General features: G+C 43.6%; 1 protein-coding gene across 1 annotated transcript; it reads right to left on the bottom strand.

Annotated features, from left to right (window-relative positions):
* Positions 1–3,391: 3,391 nt before the first annotated feature.
* On the bottom strand, positions 3,392–17,012 carry LOC126412975 (uncharacterized). Its single transcript, XM_050082867.1, has 3 exons — positions 16,306–17,012; positions 14,140–14,239; positions 3,392–3,397 (listed from the first exon to the last, which is right to left on the bottom strand). The coding sequence occupies exons 1-3, from the start codon at positions 17,010–17,012 to the stop codon at positions 3,392–3,394; spliced, it is 813 nt and encodes a 270-aa protein (XP_049938824.1).
* Between the last annotated feature and the right edge of the window lie 2,336 nt (positions 17,013–19,348).

Here is a 19,348-nt window from a genome sequence, read left to right as displayed (position 1 = left end):
TGTATGATGAAATAAAAGAATTTATTCAGATAGTGAAGGGAGACGAAAATTTAATAGTCATGGGTGACTGGAATTAGTCAGTAGGAAAAAGGAGAGAAGGAAACGTAGTAGGTGACTATGGATTGGGGCTAAGAAATGAAAGAGGAAGCCTCCTGGTAGAATTTTGCACAGAGCATAGCTTAATCATAGGTAACACTTGGTTCAAGAATCATGAAAGAAGGCTGTATACATGGAAGAAACCTGGAGACACTGACAGGTTTCAGATAGATTATATAACGGTAAGACAGAGATTTAGGACACAGGTTTTAAATTGTAAGACATTTCCAGGGGCAGTTGTGGACTCTGACCACAATCTGTTGGTTATGAACTGTAGATTAAAACTGAAGAAACTAAAAAAATGGTGGTAATTTTAGGAGATGGGACCTGGATAAACTGACTAAACCAGAGGTTGTAGAGAGTTTCTGGGAAAGCATAAGGGAACAATTGACAAGAATGGGGGACATAAATACAGTAGAGGAGGAATGGGTAGCTTTGAGGGATGAAGTAGTGAAGGCAGCGGAGGATCAAGTAGGTAAAAAGACGACGGCTAGTAGAAATCCTTAGGTAACAGAAGAAATATTGAATTTAAGTGATGAAAGGAGAAAATATAAAAATGCAGTAAATGAAGCAGGCAAAAAGGAATACAAACGTCACAAAAATGAGATCGACAGGAAGTGCAAAATGGCTTAGCAGGGATGGCTAGAGGACAAATGTAAGGATGTAGAGGCTTATCTCACTAGGGGTAAGATAGATAGTGCCTACAGGAGAAAAGAGAACCACTTGTATGAATATCAAGAGCTCAGATGGAAACACAGTTCTAAGCAAAGAAGGGAAAGCAGAAAGGTGGAAGGAGTATATAGAGGATCTATACAAGGGCGTTGTACTTGAGGACAATATAATGGAAATGGAAGAGGATGTAGATGAAGATGAAATGGGAGATATGATACTGCGTGAAGAGTTTGACAGAGCGCTGGAAGACCTGGGTCGAAACAAGGCCGTGGGAGTAGACAACATTCCATTAGAACTACTGACGGTCTTGAGAGAGCCAGTCCTTACAAAACTATACCATCTGGTGAGCAAGATGTATGAGACAGGCGAAATACCCTCAGACTTCAAGAAGAATATAATAATTCCAATCCCAAACCAAACAGGTGTTGACAGATGTGAAAATTACCGAACTATCAGTTTAATAAGCCACGGCTGCAAAATACCAACGTGAATCCTTTACAGACGAATGGAAAAACTAGTAGAAGCCGACCTCGGGGAAGATCAGTTTGGATTCCGTAGAAATATCGGAACACGTGAGGCAATACTGACCTTACGACTTATCTTAGAAGCTAGATTAAGGGAAGGCAAACCTACGTTTCTAGCATTTGTAGACTCAGAGAAGGCTTTTGACAATGTTGATTGGAATACTCTCTTTCAAATTCTGAAGGTGGCAGGGGTAAAATACAGGGAGCGAAAAGCTATTTACAATTTGTACAGAAACCAGATGGCAGTTATAAGAGTCGAGGGGCGTCAAAGGGAAGCAGTGGTTGGGAAGGGAGTCAGACAGGGTTGTAGCCTCTCCCCGATGTTCTTCAATCTCTAGATTGAGCAAGCAGTGAAGGAATCAAAATGCAAAATTCGGAGTAGGTACTAAAATCCATTGACAAGAAATAAAAACTTCGAGGTTTGCCGATGACATTGTAATTCTCCAAGAGACAGCAAAGGACTTGGAAGAGCCGTTGAACGGAATGGACAGTGTCTTGAAAGGAGGGTATAAGATGAACATCAACAGAAGCAAAACGAGGATAATGGAACGTAGTCGAATTAAGTCTGGTGATGCTGAGGGAATTAGATTAGGAAATGAGACACATAAAGTAGTAAAGGAGTTTTGCTATTTGGGGAGCAAAGTAACTGATGATGGTCGAAGTAGAGAGGATATAAAATGTAGACTGGCAATGGCAAGGAAAGCATTTCTGAAGAAGAGAAATTTGTTAACATCGAGTTTAGATTTAAGTGTCAGGAAGTCGTTTCTGAAAGTATTTGTATGGAATGTAGCCATGTATGGAAGTGAAACATGGACGATAAATAGTTTGGACAAGAAGCTTTTGAAATGTGGTGCTACAGAAGAATGTTGAAGATTAGATGGGTAGATCACATAACTAATGAGGAAGTACTGAATAGGATTCGGGAGAAGAGATGTTTGTGGCACAACCTGACTAGAAGAAGGGATCGGTTGGTAGGACATGTTCTGAGGCATCAAGGGATCACCAATTTGGTATTGGAGGGCAGCGTGGAGGGTAAAAATCGTAGAGGGAGACCAAGAGATGAATACACTAAATAGATACAGAAGGATGCAGTAGGTACTGGGAGATGAAGAAGCTTGCACAGGATAGAGTAGCATGGAGAGCTGCATCAAACCAGTCTCAGGACTGAAGACCACAACAACAACAACAACATAATCAAGTCGGAAGGAGCATACGTAATTTTCTCCTTTCTTCGCAGTGCCTTCATGGTATGCATGCATTTCAGATTCATTATTTTCCGTGTTACGCACCAGTTTAGCAGTACCGTTCAACATATGACTTGAACTACGATAAGCGAAACGTAACGCTTAGTGCATTAGGTATTCGATGAGACGACAGGCGAAGATAATCAGTATTGAGAGGTCATTATTCCAGGAGTAAAGCCCTTTCAGAAATGATGTCGCTGTAACTAAGTCGCAAGAAACACATTAACAATAGCTGGAATAACGCCTTTTTTAATTCACAAAGTTCTATCTATGTTTGTAGAACTTGGCACCGTTCTTAACTCTCTTTGTCAAAATTTGGAATAAGGCTCTTTCAAAAATGACTGCATCAATTAAAAGTGGGACGTTTATTTTATTGCAGAAGAACGGAGAAGGAAGGAAATGTGTAGCTTAATTGTAAACAAGAAAATTAGGAACAATATTACATGTAATGAAATATTTTCAGAAAGATTTGCTGTAAAAATAAACAAAAGGTATTCAATGAAAATCATTCTCGCCAATGCCCCAACGTATTCGCATTCTGCTGAGGAGAGGGAAATCTCATGAGAAACTACTGAAATAATCATTGTCAGCTAAACTCATTACAAGATGAAACTAATCGTTGTGAGTGCAAAAGCAGAAGTATAACCAATAATCGAGTCTACAACTTTGTGTGTGATGCCACAAATGGTAGAGATCGAATATTAGAGTAATCTGTGTCATCTTGTTGGTCTTAAATCATGAATTGAATTCACTGCATGTAAGTAAGATGCTACTCTGACTTAAGGATTATCTAACTGCAATGGGATTATTCCTTGAAGATGTTCTTAATTTTAACATGATCTTAATGAACGGGACTTATTCCTGGAAATGAGTACAATTGCATGCTAGCATGCTAGACCTGTAATTATTCACTACAGATGTTCTCTGTTGACCTGCCCCGCGTCTCGTGGATTCGTAAGGCGAAGAACTTTCCTTTCACGCTCCAAGAAAATATATTCATGTACCGGTATATATAGTGAACGTGTATTAACATGAGATGAAACTGTGGCTATAGGAACGACAGAGCCGGAGTTACAGATAATAATTCTCGGTGTGTGCAAAACGTTAACAATCTCTTTGACTGAATTTATACATTCAGGAGTGAAGAATGGCAGATGTCATTGGGTTCAAATTCCAGACGTAGCCCGTAGCTGGCGTGCCACAAGCTTTTATGTTACAAGCTACACAAGTTATACGGCAAACATGATTACAAAATCACTGAGGAAACTGGAGGAAGAAAATGTGACACATTCTAAAGAAGGAACACGAGATGCAAAGATATCCATGTGTGTTGAATACGCGTTCCATTAAGCCAGACAGTCATTCAGCTGCAGGACTCACGATCGTTAAATCCGTAACCATAATAAGGCCACGATGTGACTTTAATTGTTCTCGATGCTTAGAACATGGAAAAGCAATAGATACGGAAGTTAACAGGGCACGCGAAACATACTCTAGTTTCGTAACAAATCCCCACGTTCTTATCGTGAAGTGGCTGGAAGAATCTTTAGTGATTAAAAGTTCTTGTCGCAAAAAAATTAATTTGCGCTCCACCGTTAACTGTGAGTTCGGCTGAAGGCCTTTTGCAGCATGAATAATAGTGATGGTTATCATTACCAACTACGTGTAGCACAGACCATTTGCATGTCTCAGTACACGTGTGAGTGACGTCCAAGCCCTGTCTAGATCGACTGCGAGAACATCAAAATCTCTCGACTAAGTGTAACGTGCAGAGAGTAAAGTTAATAAACCGCCATTTTCAAATTTAGAGAGAACAACATTTTTGTTTCCGGAATAAAACAAATAGGAGTCTTATTTGGAAGGGGGTAAACAGATTTAAACATTAAATTTACTATATTTCTTCAATATTTAAGAAAGTTGTACAGGATATGACAATCATAAATCACTTCAAAACTTCTAATCACCAAGATATAAGAGTTGGACTAACAGTTTTCAGATTTTATTTAAGAATAAGGATGAATTTCAAAGTACCTCCTAAGATAAAAAAACGATGCACCACGAACGAATTGTCTGAATGGGACTCAAATTGGTAGATGTGGTGTAGATGCACAGACAAATGATTATAATTTCAGAAAAAATTGGATAGTTTATTGAAGAGAATGAGCTTCACGAATTGAGCAAGTCAATAAAACGTTGGTACACCTGTGGCCCCAATGAAAGCAGTTATTCGGCTTGGCATTGATTGAGAGTTGTTGGACGCCTTACTGAGGGAAATCGTGCCAAATTCGGTCCAGTGTGCGTGATGGATGGTGAAAATCCCGATGTAGTTAGAGGGCGCTATTTATAATGTTCCTAACGTTCTCAATTGGAGAGAGATTGGGTGACCTTGCTGGCCATGATTGGGTTTGGTAATCACGAAGACAAGCAGCAGAAAATTTCGCCGTTTACAGATCAAAATTATCTTGCTGAAATGTGAGCCCAAGATGGCTTTCCATGAAGGGTAACAATATCGAATATCGTCGACGTACCGCTGTGTTGTAAGGGTGGGAACCAAAATGGTCCTGCCATTAAATGAAATGGGACTCCCGATCACCACTCTAGGTTGTCGTGCCGCATGGCTGCTATCCCAACGCAGTCCGAAATGACTCCAGACACGCTTTCGAAGCCAGACTCTTCACTAAAGACAGCTGCTAATACCATGTAGTGAGGAGACGAACTGTATAACTCGCCCTGCTATCTTACAGTACTGTGTTTGTAGTAAAAACCATATCTAAAAGATTACAAGATTAGTACAGTTAAGACAGGAAGACTTAACCAAAATGAAGTCTATGTCATTCTCTTGATTAAAGAGGGAGAAAATGGTTCTGAGCACTATGGGACTTAATATCTGAGGTCATCAGTCCCATAGAACTACTTAAACCTAAGTAATTTAAGGACATCACACACATCCATGCCCGAGGCAGGATTCGAAACTGCAACTGTAGCGGTCGCGCGGTTCCAGACTGAAGCGCCTAGAACCGCTCGGCCATTCCGGCTGTCGATTAAAGAGGGACTCGTCACTGAAGACAATTATACTACATATAGGGTGGTCCATTGCCCGTGACCGGGCCAAATATCTCACGAAATAAGCGTCGAACGAAAAAAACTACATAGAACGAAACTCGTCAAGCTTGAAGGGGAAACCAGGTGGCGCTATGGTTGCCACGCTAGATGGCGCTGCCATAGGTCAAACGGATATCAACTGCGTTTTTTTTTAAAAATAGGAACCCCCATTTTTATTACGTATTCGTGTATTACGTAAAGAAATATGAATGTTTTAGTTGGACCACTTTTTTCGCCTTGTGATAGATGGCGCTGTAATAGTCACAAACATATGGCTCACAGTTTTAGACGAACAGTTGGTAACAGGTAGGTTTTTTAAATTAAAATACAGAACGTAGGTACGTTTGAACATTTTATTTCGGTTGTTCCAATGCGATACATGTACCTTTGTCAACTTATCATTTCTGAGAACGCAAGCTGTTACAGCGTGATTACCTGTAAATATCACATTAATGTAATAAATGCTCAAAATGATGTCCGTCAACCTCAATGCATTTGGCAATACGTGAAACGGCATTCCTCTCAACAGCGAGTAGTTCGCCTTCCGTAATGTTCGCACATGCATTGGCAATGCGCTGACGCATGTTGTCAGGCATTGTCGGTGTATCACGATAGCAAATATCCTTCAACTTTCCCAACAGAGAGGACCAATTATTCTTCCTCCCATAATGTCGCACCATACATTAACCCGCCAATATCGCTGATGTTCAACTTGTCTCAGCCATCGTGTATTTTCCGTTGCCCAATAGTGCATATTATGCCGGTTTATGTTACCGCTGTTGGTGAATGACGCTTCGTCGCTAAATAGAACGCGTGCAAAAAATCTGTCATCGTCCCGTAATTTCTCTTGCGCCCAGTGGCAGAACTGTACACGACGTTCAAAGTCGTCGCCATGCAATTCCTGGTGCATAGAAATATGGTGCGGGTGCAATCGATGTTGATGTAGCATTCTCAACACCGATGTTTTTGAGATTCCCGATTCTCGCGCAATTTTTCTGCTACTGACGTGCAGATTAGCCGCGACAGCAGCTAAAACACCTACTTGGCCCTCATCATTTGTTGCAGGTCGTGGTTGACGTTTCACATGTGGCTGAACACTTCCTGTTTCCTTAAATAACGTAACTATCCTCCGAACGGTCCGGACACTTGGATTATGTCGTCCAGGATACCGAGCAGCATACATAGCACACGTCCGTTGGGCATTTTGATCACAATAACCATACATCAACACGATATCGACCTTTTCCGCAATTGGTAAACGGTCCATTTTAACACGGGTGAAGTATCACGAAGCAAATACTGTCTGCACTGGAGGAATGTTATGTGATGCCAGGTACTTATTCGTTTGTGACTATTACTGCGCCATCTATCAGAAAGGGAAAAAAAGTGGTCCAACTAAACCATTCAAATTTCTTTACGTACTACACGAATATGTAGTAAAAATGGGGGTTCCCATTTAAAAAAACGCAGTTGATATCCGTTTGATCTATGGCAGCGCCATCTAGCGGGCCAACCCTAGCATCATCTGGTTTCCCCCTTCAAGCTAGACGAGTTTCGTTCTTCGTAGTTTTTTTCGTTTGATGCTAATTTCGTGAGATATTTGGCCTGGTCACTATCAATCGACCACCCTGTATACTGCCTGACATGTCACTGTAATTTCGTAAACGTATACACCACATTCGGGTCTGTCTTCGGCCTGGAATCACATTGACTGGAGTAGTATTACAACATCCAGGTCAGAGGGAGTGAATTGTCATACTGACGAATGGGCTCATCCAGTTAAGTTCTTTGTAAATACTCCTACATTCCCATTGTCAGTTACGGGACAGCAGTGCCCAGACGTGTCTCCTCTGATTACGTGGTACGGGAAGTGCGGACTGGGGATGCGAGCCGCAGACCCCAGTGTTTCTGTCACCACATCTGGGATCAGGACGCTATTGATGCCCAAGAGGTGCGTCTATGTGCTGTTGTCTCACCTGTTTAATTGCCATGAAGTGAGTGAGTGCATCGTCTCACTGGCTGCCGTCGTGCCTTCAGCACGCTCAAGCCTGAGTTCCTTTCCTTACTTAGTTGAAAGTTTTGCTAAGTAAGGCTTGTAGGGATGTGTTGTAAGGATTGCTTCCAGAAAAAGAGGATGGCGGAAATTCAGTTTGCCAGCTGATCTCCGAAATGACCCTCTTTCTCATACGCATATTCCCTCCCCATGCACACACACGCTCATGTCATAGCTCTCAACTTTATACCTTTTATGTATAACTTAACAAATGAAGCCGACATCCAAAAAAATGAGACTGATGAAAGTACAAACTGCCCAAGCAGTAATGGCTAGAGGGCAAACGCAAGGCCTTGACGTAAGGATGAATAGGTGTAAGACACATGCTACCTGTCGAAAAATTGATGGGACCATTGAGAGGAAGAGGAGTATATGAATATGAAATGTTCAGATGCAAACAAAAGAATGAAAAGCTGAAAGGGGGGCGGAATATATAGAGGGTCTATAAAAGAGTAACAAACTTGAAGACAATGATATGGAAAAACACGAAGAAGTAAGGGAAGATATGGGAGATAGGACGAGAAAAGAATTTCACCGAGCACTGAAAGATATAAGTGGAAACAAAATCCCTGGGGTAGACGAATTTCCCTCAGCATTTTTGAGATCTTTTGGAGAGCGGGCCATGACAAAATTATTCCACCTGGTGTGCAAGATTCATAAGACAGACAAAATACTCTGATACTTCAAGAAGAAGGTAATAATTCCAATTCCAAAGAAAGCATTTGCAGACAAGACTGAATTCTGTCGAATTAGGAGTTTAATAACTCACTGTTGCAAAATATTGAAAAGAATTTCCTACAGAAGACTGGAAAAACTGATAGAGGCCGACCTTGGGGAAGCTCAGTTTGGGCTCTGTAAAAATGTAGAACACGCGGGGCAGTACTGACTCAGCGACTTATTTCATAGATCACAGAAGACAAACCTACATTTGCAACATTTCTAGATTTAGAGAAAGCTTTTGACAATGTGTACTGGACTATTCTCTTAGAAATATTAAAGGAATCAGAGACACAATACAGGGTCCGGAATCTTCTTGCAACTTATACGGAAACCAGAGTGCCTTAATGTGAATCGAAGGTAATGGAAGAGAAGCCATAGTTGAAAAGGAACTGAGACATCGATGTAGGCTATCGTCGATGTTATTCAGTCTGTGCACACAGCAGGCTGTGAAGGAAATAAAAGTTCAGGGAAAAGATATAAAAAGTCGGCTGTTGCTGATGACACTGTATTCTGTTAGATGTGGCTAAGGACTTGGAACAGCAGTTGAACGAAGTGGATAGTGACTTGAGAAATGACTATATGATAAACATCGTTAAAAGTAAACACGGTTAATAAGATGTAATCTAAGTAAATCAGACGATGCTGAGGGAATTAGATTTCGAAACGAGACACTGAAAAAGGTACATTAAATTTATTATTTTGGCAGCAAGATAATTGATGAAGTGGATAAGGTGTGAAATGCAGACTAGTAAGGGTAAGGAAAGAATTTCTGAAAAAGAGGAATTTCTGAACCTTATAAATATGATTCAGACATTATTTTCTTACAAGAAAAAGATAGAAATTTATGAACTGTGGTGCTGTAGAAGGATGCTTGATTGAATAATAATTGACGCCCCAACGCGACATTGGTGAATTGTATCACGTAATATGTTTTTTGTGTTGTGGTCTTTAGCCCGAGATCGGTTTCATGCAAGTCTCCAAGCTACTCCATCCTGTAAAAGCCGCTTTATTTACAAACAACTACTGCAACGTACGTCCTTTTGAATCCGATTATTATACACTCCTGGAAATTGAAATAAGAACACCGTGAATTCATTGTCCCAGGAAGGGGAAACTTTACTGACACATTCGTGGGGTCAGATACATCACATGATCACACTGACAGAACCACAGGCACATAGACACAGGCAACAGAGCATGCACAATGTCGGCACTAGTACAGTGTATATCCACCTTTCGCAGCAATGCAGGCTGCTATTCTCCCATGGAGACGATCGTAGAGATGCTGGATGTAGTCCTGTGGAACGGCTTGCCATGCCATTACCACCTGGCGCCTCAGGTGGACCAGCGTTCGTGCTGGACGTGCAGACCACGTGAGACGACGCTTCATCCAGTCCCAAACATGCTCAATGGGGGACAGATCCGGAGATCTTGCTGGCCAGGGTAGTTGACTTACACCTTCTAGAGCACGTTGGGTGGCACGGGATACATGCGGACGTGCATTGTCCTGTTGGAACAGCAAGTTCCCTTGCCGGTCTAGCAATGGTAGAACGATGGGTTCGATGACGGTTTGGATGTACCGTGCACTATTCAGTGTCCCCTCGACGATCACCAGTGGTGTACGGCCAGTGTAGGAGATCGCTCCCCACACCATGATGCCGGGTGCTGGCCCTGTGTGCCTTGGTCGTATGCAGTCCTGATTGTGGCGCTCACCTGCACGGCGCCAAACACGCATACGACCATCATTGGCACCAAGGCAGAAGCGACTCTCATCGCTGAAGACGACACGTCTCCATTCGTCCCTCCATTCACGCCTGTCGCGACACCACTGGAGGCGGGCTGCACGATGTTGGGGCGTGAGCGGAAGACGGCCTTACGGTGTGCGGGACCGTAGCCCAGCTTCATGGAGACGGTTGCGAATGGTCCTCGCCGATACCCCAGGAGCAACAGTGTCCCTAATTTGCTGGGAAGTGGCGGTGCGGTCCCCTACGGCACTGCGTAGGATCCTACGGTCTTGGCGTGCATCCATGCGTCGCTGCGGTCCGGTCCCAGGTCGACGGGCACGTGCACCTTCCGCCGACCACTGGCGACAACATCGATGTACTGTGGAGACCTCACGCCCCACGTGTTGAGCAATTCGGCGGTACGTCCACCCAGCCTCCCGCATGCCCACTATACGCCCTCGCTCAAAGCCCGTCAACTGCACATACGGTTCACGTCCACGCTGTCGCGGCATGCTACCAGTGTTAAAGACTGCGATGGAGCTCCGTATGCCACGGCAAACTGGCTGACATTGACGGCGGCGGTGCACAAATGCTGCGCAGCTAGCGCCATTCGACGGCCAACACCGCGGTTCCTGGTGTGTCCGCTGTGCCGTGCGTGTGATCATTGCTTGTACAGCCCTCTCGCAGTGTCTGGAGCAAGTATGGTGGGTCTGACACACCGGTGTCAATGTGTTCTTTTTTCCATTTCCAGGAGTGTATTCAGCCTTGGTTTTCCACTACGATTTTAATCCCCCACACTCCTCTTCAATACTAAATTGGTGATACCTTTATGTCTCAGAATGGGTCCTATCAACAGATAGTCATGTTGTGCCACAAATTTCTTGTCTCCCCATTTCTATTCAGTTCCTCCTAATTAGTTACGCGGTCTACCCATCTAAACGTCAGCATTCTTCTTTATATGTTACTCAAAATTTAAATGCTGAGGTACGTACATTTTTCTGGAATTACGTATTTCTCGTGTTAGCACGAACGTGCCTAGAGGCCGTTGCTTGTACCAGACAGCTAGAAGTTCAAATTGCATGCGAGCTGGTTCAAATGGGTCAAATGGCTCTGAGCACTATGGGACTCAACTGCTGAGGTCATAAGTCCCCTAGAACTTAGAACTACTTAAACCTAACTAACCTAAGGACAACACACCCATTCATGCCCGAGGCAGGATTCGAACCTGCGACCGTAGCGGTCGCGCGGTTCCAGACTGTAGCGCCAGAACCGCTCGGCCACCAGCGGTCGGCGCATGCGAGCTGGTCCTGCTATCTTACAGTACGGGCGCTTCTAGGAAAAATCATATCTAGAAGAATAGTACTGGTAGGACAGAAAGCTTAACATAACAATTAAGTCTCTGACACAGTGAAAAATCGTAACGACTGAAACCATCACTCCCATCGCATTTTCAATAAGCAGCACATTCCTGTCCTTAGAGTTGTCACAGTGTGGAGCACCAGAGATAACCTATGTGACTCAGGATGAGCATAATTCTGTCGCTACGCCTCTCAGTCTTAACCAGGCTAACAAATAAGAAGCCAAATCACAGCGACCCTTGTCACCCTAACGAATAAGTTAGAGGACTGCATGTTGTGAGGGAAAATCTGTAAAAGATAATTCTCATAAACAAGGGGATAAATTACTCGTCACTAAGGCAATGTGCTGGTGTATTTTATAAACGAACATTATTTATTGGAACACACGTATAAAATTTTAACACTTAGTCCTATATAGAAGGTTGAGTAAAAGTATGAAACTTATTAATCTTCGAACTTCTTATAAATTTGTAACTTATTATATCTATCTAAAATGAAACTTACAATCAGGAAATGAGTTCTGAAATAAGAGAGACGTACTGAATGTGGCCCAGAAGTTTTTGATCTGTGACTCATGTAACATGAACTACAGTAACGTATTGCGTCTACTGAACCCACACACTGATCAGCCAGAACATCGTGGCCACCGACCAACTATCGATGTAAGGCGTCCAGGCGACAGCACCCTCACTTGCTGAGCAGTGACTTCCAATCAAACACGTGCACGGTGCATGTAGTGACAGTGAGCGTGCTGTCTGTGCAGAGAATGGGGAAGGCGTGCGATCTATCTGACAAGGGGACCCTCCATACTGTAAATCACGGATTTTGATGAGCTTGAAATATGGAGTAGAGGAACTTACCCTGAGTACCTGGCTATCCGGTTTTTTAGCGACGGGCCTCGGTTTTTGAGAAAATCGGTTTTGAAGTTCATTGCGTCCTTTTTATACCCGTAACATTACATATATTCCGAGCAAGTCAGCGTAGCGTGGCGGTAAAGTTTCACGGCTATCGCGCTATAGGTACCGTGTTCCAACCCTGTTCGCGGAGTAGATTTCGGTGTATTTAATGGAAATTGTGATTTCGCCTTTTGATTCTTCGTTCAACTCCTCTACTTGTGGATCTTCTTCTGGCTGCACTACTGCAGAAACACTTGGATCTTCCATTTCACAGGATTTTTTCTAACACACGGCACTAGAGACGTTTTGCGAGAAACTAACGCTGTAGTTAGATGCCAACGTAAAGGAATGCAACTCGCGTTCTCATTGGCCGCAACAAGGAGATGGCTAACGATATTCACGGGAGAGGGGACGATAATGGGCGGAGATCGATTTCAGGTAATGCAAGAAGCGACTGAGAAGAATTCGAACACGGTACCCCCAGCGCGGTAGCAGTGAAACTTTACCGCTGAACTAAGCTGACTTGCTCGGAATGTATGTATTGTTACGGGTATACAAAGTACGCAATGAACTTCAAAATCGATTTCCTCAAAAACCAAGGCCCGTCGCTAAAAAACCGGCTAGCTGGGTACTCAGGCTGAGTTCCTCTACAACATATTTGAAGCGCATCAAAATCCGTGATTTTCAGTGTGGAGGGTCCCCTTGTGAGTCTCAACGACGGCAGACTGCCGTGCCCGGAGGCTCGGCACGAACATTCCGGAAACTGCAAGACTTGTTGCGTACTCGACGAATGCTGTGGTGAGTGTCTTCAACACGTGGCGAAACTAAGGTGAAACCACGTCCAGACGTCGTGGTAATGGGTGGCCACTCCTGATTAGAGATGCCGAATTCGTAATCTGTGCAGACTGGTAAAACGGGACAGGCGGCGAACTGTGGCGGAATTAACATCAGACTTAAATACTGAGCCGAGTGAAAGTGTGTGAGAACACACAGTGCACCGAACACTCCTAAAGATGGACCTCCGCCTTCGACGACCCGTGTATGTGCCAATCTTAACACTACGACATCGGCAACTACGACTGAAATGGCCACGTGACCATCGGTATTTGACGTGGCAGAGCCTGAGTGGGAGGGCGCGAATCCACCTTGTTCCAGGCGAACAGCTCCGCGACCTCTGTACGACGGGATGGAGACAAGCTGGCAGCGGCTCCATTCTGCCCTGGGGACTATTCAAGTGGACATCCATGAGTACAGATCAGATCGCACAAATCACCAAGACGGCCAAGCTGTATCTTACACTGGTTGCAAACTACGTACGCAACTTCATGACGATCGTGTTTTCCCCGGCAGTAGCATTTTTCAACAAGATAATGCGGCATGTCACAAGGCGAGCAATGTGATGGAGTATTTCGAGGAAAACAGTGGCGAGGTTCCAATTGATGTGCTATCTCCTTAATTCGTCAGATCTGAACACTACGAACACATGTGAGGCGTGATTGAGCGTGGCGTCAGTGCTCATCGCTTCCTCGCCGAAAGTGACGAGAATAAAGTGATTTGTGTGTTCAGACCAGCGACCTACTAAGGCCTCATTGCTTCCATGCCACGACTCGTCCCCGCTGTTACCCGTGTCGAAGGTGATATAATAGCTATTGTGTAGGTGATCATACAGTTCTGGCAGATCAGTGTATCTTACATGAAAATGATCTCTAAAATTAGGGAAATATGTCGTGAAACAACGACAGCTGCTTACGAACGTGGCCTGAAAGAGCGTGATGCAGGCAGCCGTGGCGCTGCACACGAACTGCGCCATCGCCACCGGGCTCATCACGTCCTGCAGCACGTGCAGGAAGCTGTGGGCAGGAAGAGGAACGCTCAGACAGTTAACCTGGCTCTCTGCGCAGATCTGAGTGTGTCATTCACTTTAACATAATCTTAGAACAACCACAACACTTCCTCGCAATTTAGAAATGTATGCGGTGCCACGACTCAACATCCGACCATTATTTTACAACCCAGTTTCGAGACCCATCCCAGCGAACTTCCTGAGTCTCTCAGAACCAAATTATTGGTAACTGAAGTAAATTTCACAAGCCAAAATCGCTAAAAAAGCATTTTATTGGACGACCAGTTTCTACAGTCATCTCCGGATATTATGCTTCTGAATTTTTGCGAAATATTTTCCGTCAGTGTTACAAGTCACTTCTCACTGCATAAAATACTATGATGACAGCGCATCTCTTTCGAAACCGGTCATCTAATAAAATGCTTTTTTAGAGTTCTTGGCTTGTGAAGTTTTCTTCAGTTCCTGTGCACTGCAGGTCGTCCTCAGACTGATTTATAACCAAATTATTGCAGGTCTTACGGCACAAGGGATTTCGAAGTATTCACTAAGGTAATAAATATTTTTATGTTAGAACATACATTGTGTAAAAGGTGAAGGTGCAGACATTTTTGTCGATGGATGAGGACCGTGTACTGAACAACATTACACCATCAGTATTTACCTCATCTGTTGGCTAATAATTACAACAACAAGTATGTTTTTAGGTTGAGTAGTACCTCCAAGTACACGAGGGCAAAAACAAGCCATTAATGTTTATTTTCTCCTGGACACCATGTCATGCGTTGAAATTTGGACGTATGGACGCAAAACGTTATGTCTGTACTGACAGGAATCGTTCACTTCGTGGCCCAGGCACGAACATGCAGAAAAGATTAAGTTACAAAGTTCGTAGCGTGTTTCTAGGAAGACTGTTAGACACAGAGTAAAAGAGCAACACACTGATGTGTGTACATACTAATGCACCACATATAAAATTATATGCACTGATACCCTGTGCATTAAGAGTTTAAATTTAACGGAGCAAGCTGAAGTAACACATGAGTTTACTGTCTTTAATTTGTAGTGGGTGGATACAATAACTGTTATCAATGCACTGCAGTGTCATGGGGGAAGACGAGACGGAAAAAAATGATGCTCGTAAACAACATTGAACAGGCTTCCGAAGGCCACCTTAGCTGCAAGACATGAGTGTTCCATCTGTTTTGGAATTTCACCTGTTTACACCCCGAGCTTAGTCAGTCCAATTCTTGAAAGTTTTTTATTTCGTTAACAATAGTGATGTAAATTTTCCCTTGATGATCATTAGAGGAAAGAGTCTTTTGTAAACGCTATGGGAAATCGAATTACGTTTAAGTTCAATCTATATACAACCGTTACAAACACATCGTGCTAAGAAGGCTAGAAAAACAAAACGGTTTAATTGTTAACTTTAGGCTGTTAATATTAACAGCATTTCGAGTTAAAATTTACATACAGAGTCAGTTTATAATTAGTGGGCATAATAGCAACGCATGTTTAATATCGCAGGACGATTTTAGCGACTAAAACAAGTGAGCAGTAAACAGTTAAGACCGACTAAGCCAGTAATGTAAGAAGGTGAGATGATATTAAAAAATTCTTGCGGCGCGCATGCCTGCAGCTTGAGTGGCATCTGTAGGCCAGTTTCAGGTTATTTCAATTAGATAGACCACAAGTGGTGTCCTGTATCAAATTTTTTGTCTCAACTTCCTGTACATAACTTTGGTACGTTGCAATCAGTTATAGCCCACGTCCATGTGTGTGCTACGTAATTAATAAATGCTATTACGGGTAGTAAGTTTAAGTTTCCATGTAGCAAATCAAGCAGTGTTTCGTAAGTGCAATGTAATTTTTATTTGCCATAATCCATCCTTGATATTAATAGTTTCAGCGGGCACAAAATAAGGTTCACCTATAAAACATTCTAATATTCTTCTGAAATTGCATTTTGTAACATGAATAAAAATGGTGCCTAAGAAGTAAAATTTTTAATTCGCCATTGTTAGATTTCTAATAGAATATTTAGTAGGAAAGTGTAAATTAAAAGTGACCCACCTCAGTGTGTGCTGATGAGCCTTGACACAGTCCACCAATTCCGAGTACATCTCTTCTGACCCTCCGCTAGCCTCTGATGAGTTGCACGATTTGGCTCCAAACTTTTGCAATCGCGACTTTTCGTTATACACAGCTCTACTTTCCTCGTCTTTTGATCCTCTGCCGACAGTCGAAAGTCGCTCTCCCGTTATACGCAGTTGTGCAGCTATATATATCATGCACGTGACGAAGAATATATCCAGACCGAAGCTTAAAAAGTTCCAGTAGAAAACTGAGTGGCACTGTATGAAGTAGACGGCGATGTAGAGCGGGAAATTCGTCTTGACGACTCCGCGCACGTTGGCGAAGGGGAACTGGCGGCCGGGAACGCCCGATGCCCAGGCCACTACGGGCATCATGAACCAGACGGGGCCCAGGATGTTGAGGTACACCATGGGGGCCCACGTCAGCCACAGGGCCTTCCGGTGAGAGCCGGTGAAGATGGCCATCAAGGCAGCGTCGCGCTGGCAGTGCGCCCACTGCACGCTGATGACGTCACGAAGTGCGGTGACGAGTCGCCGGTAGGCGCCGACGTGGCTGGAGAAGTGCGCCAGTTTGACGGCGCCGCCGATCAGAGTGAACGTGTTGACGAACGTGAGCATGATGCTGTCCCAGTCACCCCACGACTGGTACGCGAAAAGGAACCCCATGGCGATGGTGGCGAGCATGCTGAAGTATATGGTGGCCGTGTAGGCGGGGTACAGCAGGTGCCACCAGCGGCTGCCCTCTGGCGGCCAGGCGCCCGTCACCATCAGCAGAGTCACGTTGTGACGCAGGACGTCGCCCACCGAGACGCCGCTCGCCGGTTTCGTTTTGCGTTCAAACATCGACAGCGCCGGCATAATGCTGCGCGACCTGTGGAGATTCGGACATTTTTCTTTCTTAACGGAGTAAGTTAAAAGAAACAAACGTAAAAAATTATAAAATGAAACACCTACAGCCGTTCTTTAGCTGTTATTTATTATATAGGAACCACTTCTCCTGGTCTTAGCTGACAATGAGGGGGGTGAGCTCCAATAGTATACACGATCCAATCAACGGCCAATATTTATGATCTGGCTTCCGTAGAACACTGTAACAGCAGTGTTGTGTCTGCAATTGAGTTGGTAGTTGATGGTTGCAGACACAACATCTTTGTTACAGTAATCTACGGAAGCCAGATCATAAATAATGTCCGTTGATGGAGTCATGTTCAGTAAAGGCCTAAAGATAGTGAGCTGAATCATCGAAACTGATTGCTGTATAATAAAAACATCGAAAGGACAGCTGGAGGTGTTCCATTTTATTAAGCCGGTGAACGGCCAAAATCCCACTACCTTCAATCAAAAGGATGGACATGCAAAAATGTAAAAAGCTGTCATTTAGTATTGTGAACTAATTAAAATTGAACCACTACATACAAAATCTGGGGAAAGCGAGCCAAAGCCTGCGTTTTTTTGGCAGAACATTTAGATGGTGCAAAAGATCTGCTAAAGAAGATCACAAGGTATTCCAAAAAGAGTGTCGTCCTGCGGTCTAAAGCGCCTTGTCACAGACAGTTCATACGACTGCCCCCCCCCCACCCACCCCCCACCCCCCGTCGGAGGTTCGAGTCCTCCCTCGGGCATGGGTGAGTGTGTTGTCCTTCGCGCAAGTTAGCGTAAGCTCGATTAAGTAGTCCATAAGTCTAGGGACCGACGACCTCAGCAGTTTGCTGTCATAGTACTTACCACAAATTTCTAAAAAAAAAAAAAAAATGTCGAATACTTTCAGGGGTGGTAGTACTCATCGAAACATGAAAAAATGTGTCAAATAAATATGGATCCTGAAACGTATACTTTCAAAGGTAAATATCTGTTAATAGGGAGGGCTGCGCGGCACTTGTTTGCGGGTTTGCGGATAGTAACAAAGGCGTTGCATTGGCGCTCCGTTAAATGTGTTGGCAGGGTATCAAGTCTCACTCACAGTACTCTACCTTGTAACACCATAGCTCTAATGTTGTACTGATTTATTTCGCTTTTGTTTCATTTAATGTTAGAGCGCTGAGCTTCTGTAAATGTGTGTGATTGAATCGATAACATAAAACTGTATATTTCTTTCTTTGCACAAACTTTGATGTCGTGGTTTGTTTCTATGCAATATAATATATTTGTCATTTAAATTCTTTGCGCCGGCCGAAGTGGCCGTGCGGTTAAAGGCGCTGCAGTCTGGAACCGCAGGACCGCTACGGTCGCAGGTTCGAATCCTGCCTCGGGCATGGATGTTTGTGATGTCCTTAGGTTAGTTAGGTTTAACTAGTTCTAAGTTCTAGGGGACTAATGACCTCAGCAGTTGAGTCCCATAGTGCTCAGAGCCATTTGAACCATTTTTTTTAAATTCTTTGTCCCATTTGGAGGGAACAAAACTTACTGTATGTAATTGTAATTTCTGTGTGAATAATTTTTTGTAGAAATGTCAATATGTGCAAATGTTCTGTTTTATTTAATGTATTTGGTTACTGTTATGTAAACTGCTGATCCTCACTTAGGGTTCTTAGTAATTTTGTGTATAAGGGGTAGTGTGGTTCCCCTCGTGAACGGAACTGTGTAGCGCGCGCAAATTGTGGTTGGCCTAGGTAGAAAAGGTGGAATAAGAGTCAGTCGGGGACGAGCTATGAGTCGTGGACAAGCTACTAAACTGTGCACTGCCATGTAAAAGATGCATGTTGTGCTGGTTCCGAGAGAGGCTTTTTCTGCTACTTTACAATGCCTTGGATGGATGGATAAATAGCTGGAACTATTCTGGAATTTGTATCTGTCATCGCCACCAAGAAATGACAGTCCAGCAATTCTGCCTGCAATTCCACTTTCCAACATGCAGTTGCCACCACATTGCGCAATCATTGCATCGGAATGCTATAATGATGTACAGTGAAGGATCAGCTTAATGGATGTGTCAGTGTGCTCAAATATAAGGTAAATTTTATCTGAATTTATGTACCTACCTTGATTTTTTCCTCATCATAACACCTCTCAGGTTTGTCTCC

This window comes from Schistocerca serialis, chromosome 7, assembly GCF_023864345.2.
Source record: "Schistocerca serialis cubense isolate TAMUIC-IGC-003099 chromosome 7, iqSchSeri2.2, whole genome shotgun sequence".
In the NCBI taxonomy this organism is placed as follows: domain Eukaryota; kingdom Metazoa; phylum Arthropoda; class Insecta; order Orthoptera; family Acrididae; genus Schistocerca; species Schistocerca serialis.
This window is presented reverse-complemented; position numbering and strand designations above follow the sequence as displayed.

Coding starts and splice junctions, on each gene's coding strand:
- LOC126412975 (XM_050082867.1), bottom strand. CDS start 17,012: ATGCTCGCCACCATCGCCATGGGGTTCCTTTTCGCGTACCAGTCGTGG. Junction 14,240..16,305: donor GCTCATCAGCACACACTGAG/GTGGGTCACTTT, acceptor TCCTGCCCACAG/CTTCCTGCACGTGCTGCAGG.